Source organism: Aulonocara sp. 'chitande type north' Nkhata Bay, linkage group LG17, assembly GCF_057382095.1.
Source record: "Aulonocara sp. 'chitande type north' Nkhata Bay isolate Kocher_YH1m ecotype deep benthic linkage group LG17, A_spYH_male_GT1.1, whole genome shotgun sequence".
NCBI lineage: Eukaryota > Metazoa > Chordata > Actinopteri > Cichliformes > Cichlidae > Aulonocara > Aulonocara sp. 'chitande type north' Nkhata Bay.
This window is the reverse complement of record NC_141360.1, coordinates 22,598,324-22,614,682: the sequence shown is the minus strand read 5'-3', so window position 1 is coordinate 22,614,682 and position 16,359 is coordinate 22,598,324. Positions and strand designations below refer to the sequence as shown.

The 16,359-nt window shown below is 42.7% G+C and overlaps 1 protein-coding gene across 3 annotated transcripts in view; it reads left to right on the top strand.

Annotated features, from left to right (window-relative positions):
- The window catches only part of usp6nl (USP6 N-terminal like), a 102,289-nt gene that overhangs the window by 72,265 nt on the left and 13,665 nt on the right, over positions 1-16,359 (top strand). For all 3 annotated transcript variants that reach the window (XM_086268967.1, XM_086268965.1, XM_086268966.1), the window contains 4 exons: positions 2,570-2,649; positions 4,758-4,797; positions 7,021-7,101; positions 15,393-15,500. In XM_086268967.1, the coding sequence (XP_086125093.1) occupies positions 2,570-2,649; positions 4,758-4,797; positions 7,021-7,101; positions 15,393-15,500 (309 nt within the window). The remainder of the gene's footprint in view (positions 1-2,569; positions 2,650-4,757; positions 4,798-7,020; positions 7,102-15,392; positions 15,501-16,359) is intronic.

The window sequence follows — 16,359 nt, the reverse complement described above, 5'->3', positions numbered from 1 at the left end:
TTAAAAGGTTCCTTCATGTAATGATCTGCTAGAGGGTGTGGGGGGGCCACAGCCCCGTCCTCCAGGGCATGAAGCAGGTATGGAGGAGATCAAAACTCCAGACATCCAGAGGCCCCCAGAACACAAGAGACCAAGGAAGACCAACAGAGGGGCAGCCGCGCCACTGTCCCAGCAAGAGCTGAGGAGAGTCCCAGATGAGGGCTCACTCAGCAGCCGCGGAGCAGAAGCCAGGGGGGGTTGCAGTGAAGCGCCCATGAGCTCTGCCGGCAGCCAGCCATGCCTGAGTGACCGAGCCCCAGGCCGAGAGGCCGGGGGCACCCCACCTCCGAAGTGGCCCGAGCGAGCCCCAGGCTCTAGGCCCCGATAAGCGGCCGCCAAGGAGTGAGCCGGTGTGTACCTGAACGCCCATCCCCGGACACAAAGAACCACCAACGCACCGATGTCTGAGGGAGTCCGCCACTGGCAGGGGAAGTGGTGGTAGGGGGAGATAGGCCTCCAAACCTTGGAGGGCCTGAGGTGTCCCCAGAGAGGTGGCGCCTGACACCCAACCTGACATATAGACACAGAAATACAGGCACACACATATACAAACATCCATTCCCACCCTCATGCTCTCATATGCACTTACTCCACACTCAACCAACGTGGAGACAGACATAAAGAGACGCTGTACACACGATCACACTCCCCAAGCGTACTCTAGGTCAATTTGGTTAAAATAATAAACCAACTTTTCTGATTCCTGTTTTCCTGTCGTTTGAGCAGCTGACAGCTCAAAAAATTGTTTTGCATACTCCCGTTCTGAAATAAGTTTTGGCCTCTAGCTTTTTAGCAACAAACATATTTAACATGTAGACTCAATAAAATGAAGTTGGAAGCAAACATAATGTTTATTACTTTTTTTGTCTTTCACATTGCTGGGCGCTTGCTTGCTGAACAGCACAGAGGCACAGAAAGAGCTCTACTACACTCAGCTCTTCAAAAGAAAATCACTTTAGGCTGAAATGTCTGACAAAAGTCAGGTGTTTAAGTTTGTATCGTAGATATTTCCCATAAAAGCACTCCTTTCTTGTTGGACTCTAGTAGAGAAGCTTTGCATGATTCAAAGTCCAAAATAATCCTTGTTTATCTTATGCTGGAGATTCTTTTCCTCAGCTCAGCCATTGTCCAAAGCAAGCTGTTTTAGCTCCTCCTCCTTTAATCCTTCTTGGTTTATTGGTCTTAACATTTTGATCAGTGACAGGTGAAGTGACTATCACTGAGTACCCCTTCATCGAGGCACCTGTTAGTGGGTGGGATATATTTGTAAGGAACTAAACTTAGTCCTCAAAGTTGCTGTTAGAAGCAGGTTTCCCACCATGTGGATGTTACTTTGACACATACCACCAACCTGAGCACTTTTGCAGAGCATTTACTCCCTGATGGCTGTGGCCTCTTTCAGCAGGAATGGTTTTGACTTTGCCTCCAGACTGCCCAGTTCTCAATCCAGTCGAGCATCTGTGGGATGTGCTGTCAGATTCCACGCCACACCTTCAGGGGTCTTTGGAGAGTCCATGCCCCGATGGGTTAATATTAGGTCGTGGTCATAATGTTATCCCTGATCGGTGTGCATGATTCAGATTTTGTGATAAAATTGAGTAAAAGCCAGATCAGAACTAGAATGTATGTAGTGAAATCAGAAAAAAACGTTGGTCCTTCATACATACATGAAGTTGAAGCAAACTTGGAAGAAAGTTTTCTCAGCATCAGTGGGGACTAGCGTACTGTTTAGTATTTATGGTCGTAGTTCTCCTGGATTTGAGGTCATTGCTAAGATTTGCTAAGCTGAGATGAATGATGTATTTGGCTGAGCCAATCCTTTATCTCACTGTGAATGTAAAACAGCTTTAACAGTTTCAAAGAGATGGTTCGGAAGAAGGAAGCTTGTGTGCAGATCAACAAAGGCCGCTTCATCCCGCCTCAAATCAACAAAATATCCAACATTTCGGACATTTGTACCTTTATTTTCTGACCTTTTTGTGCTTCCATCACTCATTTTTCTCACACATTGTCTCTCTGATATTCTCTTTATAACACTTCCTCACACACTCTGCCTCTGGGTTTCCTATTTCACTGACGGTCGAGTGGTTTTTAGGACGCCTCGAGTCAGATGGTGACGCAGGTGGACGTCTGGCTGTTCATTTCACACCTGTTAATCGCTGGTCACACACAAACACACACTCACACCGACGCACTTTCTCAAGGGCGCCAGAGTCGAAGCCCCCACATGTAATCTAGCAGCCAATCAAAACACTATCCTCTCCCCCTGAAGAACGTGGGTGGCATGTAATTTGGAGCTCCATCAGAAGCCAGTGTTCAGTTTATTTCACTGAACAGCAGGCATCAGTCAAACAAATTAGGATACCAGTTACTTTGCAGATTAACTGCTTTATTGTTTTTTCTATAAAGAATCACAAAATCCTCAGAAACGGGGCATCCTCAGAAGGTCAAAGGTCATCTTGATTTTTGATGGCCAATTTAGAAATTCACCAATCTGAATTTTTCCCCCTTTCTCTCTTCTTTGTTCCAGGGAAAAGACGCCCCCGTGGACCCCTGGGAGGACAGTAACTTCCGTCTGTACAAAGTTGTCGACCGCTTTGGCTTCGTCCAGTAAGCTCTTGCACACATACAGCCTATAATCAGGCCTAATAACTACATTAGTAAACTTCAAAGCCCAGTCTACCACGCTGAAGGGAGAAAGAAAGCGAGCAGCAGCTGTTCAGACGGGTGTTGCTGAGAGATGAGTGTGTCTGTGGCTTGAGCCGGGCTGGTCAGAGGCTGTGAGGCTCTTAAACACCACTGTGCTAGAGTGTTTTATATATAGGCTGGCACATGCAGGCAGGAAACAGCTTGGTTGGCCACAATCACAGAGCATCAGTGTGAGGATAGAGTGGTACGATCCAACGAGAGATAGGAGGAGGAGGAGGGTGCTGGAGTAAAGAAACTTCGGGGTTATACGATTGGTTAAAACCGGGACAGGAGTATGCTAAGGTCAAGGTCACTGACTGGGCAGGAGAAAACGAAAATGAAGTGTTTTGAATTGGGCAGACAGTTGGCGCTGGAGAAAACAGCGTGACCTCTGAGTAGTTTTAAGGTTATAGAATCTGTGTGGGCAGAACCACCAGAACAAGACTAGATCTCCCAAGGCTCTTTTTCCAAAAGTTGGGTTACTTCAGTAAAGTATAAATGCTGGTGTCATGTTCAGAGTCAATCTGAAGCACGAACTGTATGTGTAGATGTTATGTAGTCATGGTTTAATAAAAAATAAGCCAACTATCGCATTAAAGCAGGAAGCAAACAGCAGACTGTTTAAGTCTGTGATTTGTCAGCATATAATAATGGTTTGGATTGATATAGCGCTTTTCAAGGCACCCAAAGCACTTTACAATGCCACTATTCATTCACTCTCACATTCACACACTGGTGGAGGCAAGCTACGGTTGTAGCCACAGCTGCCCTGGGGCAGACTGACAGAAGCGAGGCTGCCATATCGCGCCATCGGCCCCTCTGGCCAACACCAGTAGGCAAGTAGGGTAAAGTGTCTTGCCCAAGGACACAACGACCAGGACAGAGAGCCCGGGGATCGAACCGGCGACCTTCCGGTTACAGATACGCTTCCCAACCCCCTGAGCCACGGTCGCCCCATATCCATATATATATCCATACCTTGGCCTGTCAGACTTCTCATCTCACCTCATCGTTTGCTCTGTTCATAACTACTATGAACCGTGTCATGATGAAATGTTACTATGGGCTGTAATGAACTGTTTACACAACCTATGGGTCGTGATTTAGTGGACTGCCTTTCCTATAAACAATACAGCAAATGTGGTGGATTTTTTAAAATGATTTCAAAGGTCAGATAATATTTGATGAAAGAACCAAAATAGTTGGCGACTGGTCCAGACAGCAAGGAAATTGCATCTGGTAAACTAGCTAGAGAAGCATAGCATTAGGTTTAATCTTATGTAGCTTGTCTTTAACAGTGCTAGCTGTAACATTTTCAGCCACTAACTGTTCTGCATTGGTTAGATCTCTAAAAGACGTGGTTAGAATGGAAGCCACCATACAGGGCTATTAGTCTGTACATGTAGAAATGATAAATAGTTGTCCTGGTTAATACTGGGTTAATGCTGGTTTAAAAGTAAAGGTTTTAGTAGATATTGGTTCATGCATTTTTTTCCTTCCCACTGTCGCCAACTGCACGCTCATAGGGGATTGTGTGATTGTTGGGGATTTTTCTGTATTATTGTCGGGTCATTACCTTACAATGTAAACCAAATTGAGGCAACGATGGGCGAGGTGTCATCCTTTCCTCACAAAGTAAAGCAGATATACGGCTGAACTGGAAGCTCCTGCATAATTCGAAACCAGACTCTGAGCAGAAGTGACCAAGGGGTCGAGGCATGGTAAGAGTGGTTTCAACAGGAGCTGAAACCAGATTATTCTCCAGTGACTAACTTCTGATAAACAGACACAAGATTAAGGAATGTCCAATCTGTTATTTCCTGTTTGTGTGACCACTGACATATGTGATGTTCCCTCCTACTGATAACAGTCAGGGAGTGAGATGAACTCTTTAAAAGAAAGTGTTTTCTGGAAGGAAAATATATCAACTATGATTCATAACTAAAAACTTGGAGGTTAAGAGGCTTAAGATCTCATTCCTCCAGCTGTTTTCCTTACTAATTTCTTCTGCTTTCCTCTCCTTTCTTTAGTGAGACTGAACTTCCATCCTACGACTCGGTGGAGGAAAAGGTGAGAGGTGTTGCTTCTCGTTGTTTTTAAACAAATCCATCTGTGCAGCTTTGGGGCATTTTTATAATAAAAAAAGAGCTATTTCTCAGCTACGCAAATCAGAAAATTACATTTCATGTTCCTGCTTTCACTTCCCCTGCATTAAAACCCTGAGAATATAATAAGATAGACCGGTTTGGTTTGAGATTGAAGCACGGGACACAGGAAACCCTTTGTTGTAGTTCTTGCTTAGTGTTGCGTGACTGGCCCAGAGGTAAAAAAAAAAAGAGAAAGATCTGGGTCGATCCTAATAAAAATGGGAAACCTACACATGGGTTAGTAAGGTGCCGGGCCACCTTGGCAATGATCTCAAAGTCTGTTGAATTCGATCTGACGGATGAACATTATTCTCCCAAAAGATATTCCCTCAGTTGGTGTTGGGTGTAGAGAAAGCTGCTTGATCAACCAGAATCTCCCAGTTGGTGTTCATCTGGTTGACATGGGTCCCTGGGCCTTGTTTCACACCCCTGCTCAGAGATTACAAACAGTGTTGTGTAATTCATGAAATGCTACCTGCAGATACCCAAGAGACAAGAGTCCCAGATTAGCGCAGTGACTCGACGTATTATTTGTATCTTAGTGCAGATGAGCAGTTACCTGTTGGTTCAAAGATGTTTGGATGTGACCCCGGCAGACGGCCGGGCCTTCCTCTCCCGGTTAACAAGTGAGGCAGAATGCAAGCTGCATGGTTCATGCATTCATCTGCTGCGTCAGAGCGAACTGCTGTAAAAGCGCTTGAGCAGAACGATGCGTAAATGCGTTCTGCACAGGCGTGTGGACGCAAGCCTGCAAGACCTACAGCTGCCCGTCAGCATCATTCATTTAACCAGAGTTAACCATTTAACCATAGTTTCAAATCCCAAGATCGTGATCAGTGGTTTCATACAGCTCCTAAACACACATTGTTTGTATTGCCATTAGATTAGACTCAATTTTTCTGCCTTTTAGATATTAGATTTTTTCCTAACATTTAAATGAGGAGTAAATTAATTTCCAGGAATATGCCGAATTTAGAAACGTACAGTCTGCGTTAGGAGGGAAATTTGGAGGGAACTTTTTGGTTTGACTGCCAGTAGACTCTGGTTTACATCCCACTGAAGAAGATTTGGTTTGGCATGAAGTACAACAAAATGACGAGTTTGGAGAGATAAAAACTGTGTTGGTAATGCCATTGGGCACCTTTTCTTCTAACAATGCCAGCAGCTTTGGTAGAACTTTATTAATTAAAAACCTGGAAATGTTAATAGGCTGAGATGAGAGGATCCATGGCAAGAAAAAATCAGAGCCCCTCACTACAGGGGCCACATGCTCAGCTTTTTACTTTAGCATGTCACCTGTCTGCAGGTTCAAGGGGAAGGAAACTCCATCCATAATTTTACCAACAATTAAAACAAAGCCAGCTTCCAAACAGATTCCTCAGTCTCTGAAAAATTCCCACTCAGCACACCACTAAACCAGAGCAATAATCTTCATCCTTCGTCCTCAGTGTTGTTCAAGAAAACAAAGGAGTGTACCAGCCTTGGGTTTTTTATTCTTTAAAATCAGTTCCTCTGCTCACACCAGACGCAGTTAACATGTAGTCCCTGTCAGCTGTTTCAGTATATCGTATATACTGTATATTTGTTCCTTTAGTGTTTGCCTAAAAATAGAAACTCTTTCTAGTCACGTCCAACACCTCAGAGTATCCTCATGTTCTTTGTTACATAAGGATACTCTGAGGTGTTGGACGTACAGTCAAATAGAACGCAGTTTTCTATGCAACTACAGGGAAAAATGTAGTTTTTAATTTCAAAATGCCATACTGAAGAAAAACAAATTTATCAAAATGAAATGAATAAAACACTTAAACAAGTGACTTATTTGGTATAGTAAAAGCCCAATTTCTAATCCCAAAGCTGTGAGAACAAAACTTACTGAAATTCTGATTTTAAATGATAAATATGCTTTGTTTTGATGTAAAAACTGGTTCTTTCACGAATGCTTGTGTTCATGAAATGTGCAAAAGTCGAACAAGACAAACCAGCATCTGCAGAAGGCTTTAATTAGAGCATCTGAACAGCTCCAAACGCCTTTGAACATACAAAATAATGACCTGCATGTTGTTCTCTTCTCACTGTGGTTCCCAGTGGACCCGAGTGCAGCTGCAGGGGAAACTTATTAATGTTTTCATTCTTGTTTCTGCAGCAAAAACACACGGAGGTGGAGAGGACCACCAAATGGCTGAAGATGCTGAAGAACTGGGATAAATACAAGAACAGTGAGAAGGTGATTCTCCTTTTGACAGCACTGATTTCATTATGAGCAGGAGCGTGTGGCACCCTGCTGTCCACAGCTGTCCTGAACACAGATGCAAAGACCATAAATTGGCCTTAATTGATGCAGTTCTAGCCTGACACGTGTAGAACATGAGCACAATGTGGCTTCTGAGATTGTTACTTTGCTATTAATAGCTGCTTTAATAGTAGTGCGTGTCCGCGGGGGCCGTCGATTCGCCAGCCGCTAGACGGTGTCGCAAGAGATGATTGGCAAGCGCTCACCCTCTGCTACAGCTGCACAAACACTGAGCTGCAGTCGATGGGCTGAAGGCTATTGAAGCATCTGAGGCTGGATTTAAAACCTGCAAAGTTAAATCAGTCATACGTGACATGATCAAAAAGTTCTGGCATTTAAAAAAATATGAATGAGTAAATAAATAAAATGAAATCCTGATTTAAATTGTCTGTTGGTTAAACTCATCTTCTTCTGCACATCAAAACTAGGGACGCGTACGGCTCGTCTAGTAGACGATCAGTCATCACTATTGTTCGTCTGACCATTTTACATTTTAATGGATCCCCAAATGTTCTTGAGAAGAATAAAACACTTAATGTGAGGGACTGCACAGTTAAGCAGCATTTAAACAGGGCGGGAGTATGTAATAGGGTCTGTTTGTTTGTCTGTCTGTTTGTTGGCAGTCTAGTCAGTTTTCAAGATATCTTGTTCAAATTTGTGTCATGGTAGCAAGAACAGCTCAGGCTGATTTAATTATGGTGAAAATCGGGTCGACATCAAGTTCAAAGTCAGAGCAGACGTGGAAAAACTAGAAATCTCAAGTTTTTACAGCCTGTAGAAGCCAGAGTTTTCAGCCAGATCTGCTCCAATGATATGATTAAAGATTGTAAAATACAGCATTTTAGTATGTAATTCTTCAAGGTCATTGGTCAAAGGTCAGATAATCACCATGTTGTTATAAATGCAGGCTGATTTCACCGTATTGTTAATAAAGCCCTTTGGGGCGAGTTGTGCTCTTATTCGCTAGTTCAGACGGCTTCCAGTGCAGCTGTTTTTAGACCCTTCCAAAGACGTCTCCTTCTAAACTCTTACTTTGCGATTTCGTCTTCGACTTGTCCAAAGGGCAAGCATCAGCTTTGGTTTCAAACTGACCTGAACTTCATTGTTGGCTGTGACCGAGTAGTTTCAGGGGTTTACAGTTGAAGAGTCCAAACTTCTCTGAGTAGATGAGGAGCATTCACAGGTTTGTGCACTGGGAATTTGTCTTTGTGTTGCACTACAGACGTCTGAAGCCAAGGAGAGTGGCTGCGTCCATGTGTTAGACTGTTTAGGGTCTGGACTTTCCCAGAAAGATCTTGAGCCCCGTTCTGATAAAAGTCAGGTTTGTTCTTTTAATATTTCTAAGAGAACTTTTTGGCCAACATATGGTGAGAGGAATTCAGTAAAACCTCCTTCTGAAAATCTGCGTTCTTTTTAGATAATTTATGGTCGGTGTAAAAGGTTTTTGTGAGTTTTCTGATCAGAATGAAAAAATTGCTTTATTTAACATAAACATTCACCATTGTAACTGTATATTTGTAGAAAATAAAAGTAAACATACTATGTCCTCTTTAATACAGCAAGGTCCAGAGTTTTCCACATTAGAAACCAACAGGCTGCTTTACTGCACTCGGTCATTTCATCTTTAAATATAAAAACAGTCTTCTGTGCAGCTTCAAAATGACCACGAATGATAAAGTAACACACATCAAATCCACCCTTAAATATCTGAGCCGCATTCCAGCATTTATCTTCCCGAGCTAATGTAAGTCCACTTCTGCCCTCTGCTGCAGTCCGGCTGATACAGAGGAGCTGAATGTCTCTGGAGGACAGCTGGAGGGGGGCAGGTATCAGCTATGGCTGTCTTCATTGGTGCCTTCTAAGGTCCAGGTTGTTTTGTGGTGTTCCCCGCAGTGCTTCATTTGTATGCATGAATTCAGCAGGGATTACTGAGGTGTGTTGGTCCTTTGAAATGCACTCACTGCTGGCACTAAGAGCGCTCTTAGGCTCCTTTTTTTTACTCTCCTTCTGCTTCTTTTTTGGTTTTGCCTCCCTTTTATTTCAAAGCCATTTTCAAGTCGAGTTACAGCCAAGGACGCAGAGAGAACATTTAGCTCGATCCATCACATCACTCAACATCGCCTCCTCCGCTTCCCTCTTCCACCATTTCTTTCTTCATCTCAGCTTCAGGGATATTTCTTTTGCCTTTGTCAGTCAGCAGCGTGCCGTCAGCTCGGCGAGGAAACGGGTCACGCTCAATATACCTCTTATTTTATTTCCATACTTGCCAACTGCTGTGAGAACATTTAGCCCGCAGTTTGAAAGTATGAGAGCAGATGTAAGACAGTCATAAGCTCCCCTTGAGCCACCCCCACCAGCCACACAAGACCAATCCTCCTTACGGTTATCGTGTTTAGCATTATAGTAATTATACCGCAGCAAATGTTCTGAAATCTTGGCTTCTAAGACTATAGCTGTGCCCCAGTCCAGTACTTCACAGTAACTGCTTGGTCACCACAGGAAGTGGTGTTCTTCAGAAAAGCTGTGGTGGAAGTGGAATCTTGAGGATGTTTGTGGTTGTGTTTGGGAATATGATGAGGAATTGTAAAACAGCTAATATGATGGCTTCGTTCGGCAGCTGGGAGACTTTATTAATATCCAACAGCAGTCACTCAGGTGTGGGTCCACACAAAGAGGCTCCATCAAGGAGCCGGTGTTAAATGTGAAGCCAATTACTGTAATTCCCGGACTACAGAGCGCACCTGATTAAAAGCCGCATGCTCTAATTTTAGAAAGAAAATCAATTTTGTACTTTGTACAAAATCCGCCGCACCGGATTTTAAGCCGTATGCGTTTCACTCATAATATGAGATATTTACACAGAAATACTACACGTGAGGATTTTTAACATTTAATTTAATCTGTAAGGTAACATAAACAAGGTAACATAAACGATATGGTAACATACAAAAATACATACTGCAAATGCTTTTTTTCCTGGAACAGCGCCTGTAACACGGCTACCTTTAAGTATACGTACGTATCAGTAACACACATACGTTGCTTGTGGTTTTTTACGGAACAGTGCACAAACAACATTACAGCGTCTCTTAACAGCCGGTAAAAATATATACCGTATATATACTACATAACAATTTTATTGGTCTACTGTTACCAGGCAAAATGTTTTTGGCTGCATGAAAAAAAAATATGCATTAGCATTAGCCGCACGTCAGTATAAGCCGCAGTGTTCACAGTGTGGGGAAAAAGTAGCAGCTTATGACCCGAAAACTCAGGAAGGCAAACAGCCTCTGAGGTGGATCCATGCTAATTAAATTTGGTATATTTCAAACTGCCAACAGGATTTTTAGGTATAAAATTTCTTTGCACACACTGGTGCTGGCAGGCCCATTTTGATTGCACTTTAAAATAATAATAATAATGTATACTTTATTGATCCCCGTGGGGAAATTACTTGTTTTTCTCTGCATTTGACCCATTCACTCAGAGAAGCAGTGGGCAGCCACTAAGCAGGCGCCCGTGGAGCAGTGTGTAGGGACGGCACCTTGCTCAGGGGTACCTTAGGGTAGCCGTTGAGTGGATTCGAACCCCCGACCTTCTGATCACGGGGCGACCACTCTACCTACTGAACTATCCCTTCCCTTAAAATGGAGCCCGCCTCATATTACAACTTTTAAAGCAGTATTAAAAGTTAAAATGTTTGGCAAATGTGTTGTAAAAATCATTCTCAGTTTCCATCATTGCCAACAAGTCTTGAAAAGCTCACTGCTGTCCAGGCTGCTGTAGTGCAGTACATAGCACAAGCAATGCATTCTCACACACATACTTTAACTCGGTTAGAGTTACAGTATGCCTCTTCACAACATTTACCCTGTACATTTTGAAGTTACTCTTGAGTGCACTTAAAAGTGTTCTTTTGTGTGCTGAGACCATATAGTTATCATTTTCCTACTGCTCATCTTGACTTGGATTGTGGAGGCAGCCCAGACTTCCTTCACGTCAGCCACCTCTTGCTCATCTGGGATGGCAAGAAGTTTTTCCCAAACAGGCGAGAGATAATCTTTTCAGCGAGTCCTGACTCTGCCCCAGGCCTCCTCCTGGTATGACATGCCCGAAATGCCTCTCCAACGAAATGCCGCGTCCAGGAGGCATCCTGTTCAGATGCCTGAGCCACCTAAACTGAATCCTTTTAATGTGGAGGGGAAGCAGCTCTACTCCAAGTCCCTCACGAATAACCGAGCTGCTCACCCTCTAGCTAAGGAAGAGCCCAACCATTCCTTCAATCTCAGTCTTTCAGTCACTACTCAGAGCTCGGGACCACAGGTGCGGGTGCAAACGTAGCCTGACCAGTAAATCGACAGCTTTACTGTTATGCTCAGCTCTCCACCACAACAGATCCCACACCATCCCAATCCAACTGCTGATCTCATACAAACTCTGTCACTCTGTGATGAGACCTGTTTTACTGTTATCATAACCAGCTGGGTTAAGGCGTCCGTGTCAAACGACACATTTTTAACAACTTGGAGAAGAAACGCCAGTTTTTGATACAGGCCGTCACTGCTGCAGGCTGTACTCTGCAGCAATGACCTCTTTAGCTTCAGAGGGAAAAACACTGCCAGCACAGATCCATAAATTGAAGCCACAATAATGTGCAGCTCATTATTTGTAGTTGTAGCAAAAAGAAAAATAGAATTTTGTTCTTAATTTATCTCAACTTCAGCATGTTTTTAACTCTGCTGGAAGAACTTGTTTAGTGTAAGGAGGCTCAAGTCCAGCTTTAAATTAACCAAAACTAAATAAGTCATAACTAAATGTAATGCAGGTAAAAGTGTGCAGATTCAGAGTCTGGTTACAATGTGAGAGATTTGTCATTTTTAAGACTTTAAAGGGAGGATTTTAAGACATTTTAATACCAATTAAGGTCTTATTTTTAAGCACCCCCAATGTTTTCCTTCCATATTTTAAATCCATGCACACAGCGAGTTCTGTCTGTGCAGAAGATGAGCGCAAACCAAAGCGTGAACAGCACACTTTCAATGTAAATGTGGACACACATGTAGGCACACAGACACACTCGTGCTCGGAGGATGATTAGTGTAACAGATGCGCTCATTGACTCGCTCATCAGAACCTAATTACAAGGCTGTTGCACTAGAAACAAGCGAGTCCCAAGTGTGGTGGGTAGGAGGCTGATGGAGTGGAGGCTTTGGACACTTCACACACACCCAACTAAATGTCATTAATTCTCAGATCTTACACACACACACCACTCAGACCTTTAAATGTGAAAACACACCAGCTGCACACACACAGACACACACACATCAGTGCATCACACTCATGTGACGCGAGGTTACAGATGGGGTCTGATTTATGGCTCCTGATTTACTCTCAGCTCGTACATGTAAATCCGGCCCGACTCCCTCTGCGTCTGTGTTTCTTGTAAAGCAACAAAAACAGGTTCGGATTCAGAAATAAAATGTAAATAAACACTTTTGCTGCAATATTTTGTACTCTGCAGAATGCTTTGCTTTAATTATTTGAGATCTGTGTAGACTAAAACAAGTTAAATGTTTTAGCCCTCACTAGAAGTTTAACTATTGATGTTTTTGTTCCAATCAGCTTCCAGCACAGCTTTTATTTTCGGAAGAGCCGCCCTCAGGAGAGGGACGGGGTCCAGGGTTCCTTCCCTCAGCATCAACATCTAAGTCAGCATCTGACCAATCACAAATATGGATTTGTCACATTAAGATAAAACTACAATATTAGAAAAATATGAAGAGGTTAAACACACAACCTCACTGCAACATGGCGGATAGACACAAGTCATCAGTGTGGGCGTGCGAGAGGAAACACGCTTCAAAGTTGCGTCTCTGGGGATTGGCTCGTTTTGGGAAGCACCGAACACTGAGGTGCTGCGATTAGTCTTCGGATGTTTTTAGTGGTGCCTCCAAACACTCTACCATCCTTTCCGTTTGCCTCCGCTGTCAGTCACCTGTGCACACGCACACGGCTGGCTGGGTTTTAATAGGTGGAGACGGAGAATTCACTGCTGCGATTAGCTTTGCTGTTCCAGCAGTTTGCCTTTTAAGACTTAATCTCCCTCAGCCGGAGTCTGACTGATTTCCCATCTCTTTGTCGACACTGGATTACTCTGGACTGTTCTGCATGCATAGCAGTCTATTCTATCTAGACTTCTCACTGCCCGCAGTCTCCGTGTGCATCCAGCCAGATGGTCGTGGTTCACCTTCCAAAGCCCTTTGCTTTCTCTCAGGGAGGGTGCAGCGTACATTCAGGCACGCACTGTTTGTGTTTGTCTGACAGCTTTGACAAGATGAGGGAAGGTTTCTGTATTCTGTGTAATTTTTGGCAGCTGCCAGATGCCCCAGTTACATGTCAGTGGACTGCAGCTACGGCCATGCAACTTGGTGTTTCCTGTCCGTGTGTTTGTTTAAATCACTAGTTTATGCAGTGCAACTTCCTGTTTAAGTTATAATGCGGAACATATCCTTGTTTGGTGTATTTGGATTATTAAAAATGTTCCCAATGACATTCAAAGTCAGAGAAATGTGGAATTTTACTCAGTTTGGTCGTGTATTTCATTTGGTGGAGTGTCAGTGGTTTAATGACCTCTTTTACTCATCCCAGCCACAGGCTAGCACATGTACCGGGTCCAGGCGTCTCCCGTTTTGAACGAGGCTCTCGTCTTTTTAATAGCGCCCAAAAAGAGTTTAGCCCTCATCTTCTTCCTCTGAAGCTTTTAATTAAGCAGACTTTTAAAACTTAATCCAGTCACACACAGCAAAGTATTAATTGTGGATGGATCATTTCAGACGTTCTTCTTGGCTGACGTTTTGTGTGTGTGTGTGTGTTTACAGTCCAGCTATTCGTCTGTAGCCAGCTGTGAGATAGAGGACAATTAAAAATGAGCCAGCTTAGCTAAGAGCACGGACGTTAAAAGGCTTTTTTTACTAAAGCTAAAAACAAGAAATACATCAATAAAAACAAACTAGGTATTAAACAAACTAGACCTTTAAAAACGAGGATTAAAACAACATTGTCAACATAAAAGTACAAAGAAAATGTGTTGCCATAGTTACATTTTTGCAGTATAGTTGAATAAACTAAAAATAACTTAAGATGAAAGTAAAGAAAAAAGCTAATTAGATCCTTCAAATCACCATAATTTAATGGAAGTGAATTTCCTCTGTATGTACTCTGTTGATGTTTTAGAAAATGCTGATATGAACTAACATTGAAACCAGCTACAGGCTGAGTCAGGACCATAAAAAGATTTTAACTGGATAAAAAAAAAAACACAACACAAAAAGTCAAAAATACAAACGTTACATTATTAGTTTTAACAGTGAAGAAACTACTCGTCCCATGATGCATTGCAAAGACTTTGCACAATCATTGAGCTGAATCCTTTTTGCTGTCAGTGTTGGATAATAGTTTATTTGACAGGTTTTTGTGGGGTGTGTGTCAGTATGCTACAGCACTTTGTTCCTGGCTGTGATTGTCACTCTCAATGTTTCTAAAGCTTTGTGCTTAAAGGTTTCCATGGTAACCACAATCTCCACCAATCAGGGGCGCTGTTTCAGTTTTAGGATTGTGGGTAGAGCAGTTCTTGTAATTGTTTTTTGTTGTTGTTATAACAAGTTTGACATCAAACTGATTTGTGGTTCATACCAGTTACATATAATCGAGCTCACAGTAAGTCTGCTGTGGATTTTACAGTATTATGCCTCCTAATCAGAACATGAGTGCTGTCATTATAGCCTGAACCTCACTGCTGAGATCTATGAGAGTGACTTCTGGACTAAGTGAAGGCAGAGGAGATGAAAACTGAGTTTCAATAATCCAGAAATTAGAGTGAATGTGAAAGGCTCCCAGAACAAGACTTCACACTTTATTAGACTAATATTTTTAACCAGAGATCTGCAGCTGAAGTGCTTCACAAGAGATTGAGGCCATGATCCTAAGAGCACGGTGACACCTGTTAAAGTCACAGATGAGGCTTTGTGAGCTTATCGCCTTATGCTGAATATGCAGAGGAAAAGAAAGAACCACCACATTCATCCTGTCTTCACATTTAATGTTTTGTTGGACTAAACCTTGCACGGCCCTTCTGATGGCCTAAATGTGGAGTGATTGTCTGAGGTTAAAGTTCCTTTTTGAAGGTTGCTAACGATGACCTCCTGCTATTTGTTTCCTTCCAGCTGCTCAGGAGGATCTACAAGGGAATCCCCCTGCAGCTCCGAGGGGAGGTGTGGTGTCTGCTGCTCGATATACCCAAAATAAAGGAGGAGAAGAAGGACTTCTATGAGGTATCACTCTAGGAACTCTCAGCTAAACACTGTCTCTCAGGCTCAAGTTTATAAAATGTCTGCAGCGTTCATCAAAACGTGAGCCTCATAAAGATTCATAAGCGAGCTGACGAACACCTCGGCTTTATTTGATTTCACTGAGCTTCAGAGTTATTGTGGCCAAGCAGCAGCTTTGGAAGTTTAATCGTGTTTGTGCAAAGCTGCACGACCTGCTCCGGCACACGGTAAAGATCTTTTTGGGGTTTTTTCACCACTGCTGCATAAAGTTTGGATCGCATTAGAAAGTTTAGCTAGCAAGATCAATATATCACTGCCTTCATTGGCTGGGAAGTGGTCTAATTATGAGTTAGGCCACATGCACTAAGCAGGGAGCAGGGCAGCTCTGTCCACAATAATCCATCAGATTTCAGGAGGTGTAATTTAGTCGTGTTTGGTTTGTTTTTTTTAAACATTTATTACCCAAACTTTGTTGTCTGTAGTTAGCATTACATACTGTCAGTAAGAAAAAATGATATCAAGGAAAGTTGCAATAATCTATGCAAAAAAATCAACAGAATAAATATTTAAGATTAAGTTTAGAGGTTTTATTCATTTTACCAATTTAGATCATTTCATTCAAGATCGTGAAGGTAAAACATGCTTTAGAACAGGACAGGTCACCAATCTGTAGCAGGTCAAACGCACAGAGACCATTCACACCTACACCAATTAACCAAACTCCACTAAAGCCTGGGGTTGCATAACATCTAAATCAGGTAATTATTCTAGAAGAAGAGCATTATTGAAAATAAGGCTACGTCCACACGTACACGGGGTTTTTTTTGAAAACGGAGATTTTTCGTTTTGTTTTAAAAAAAAA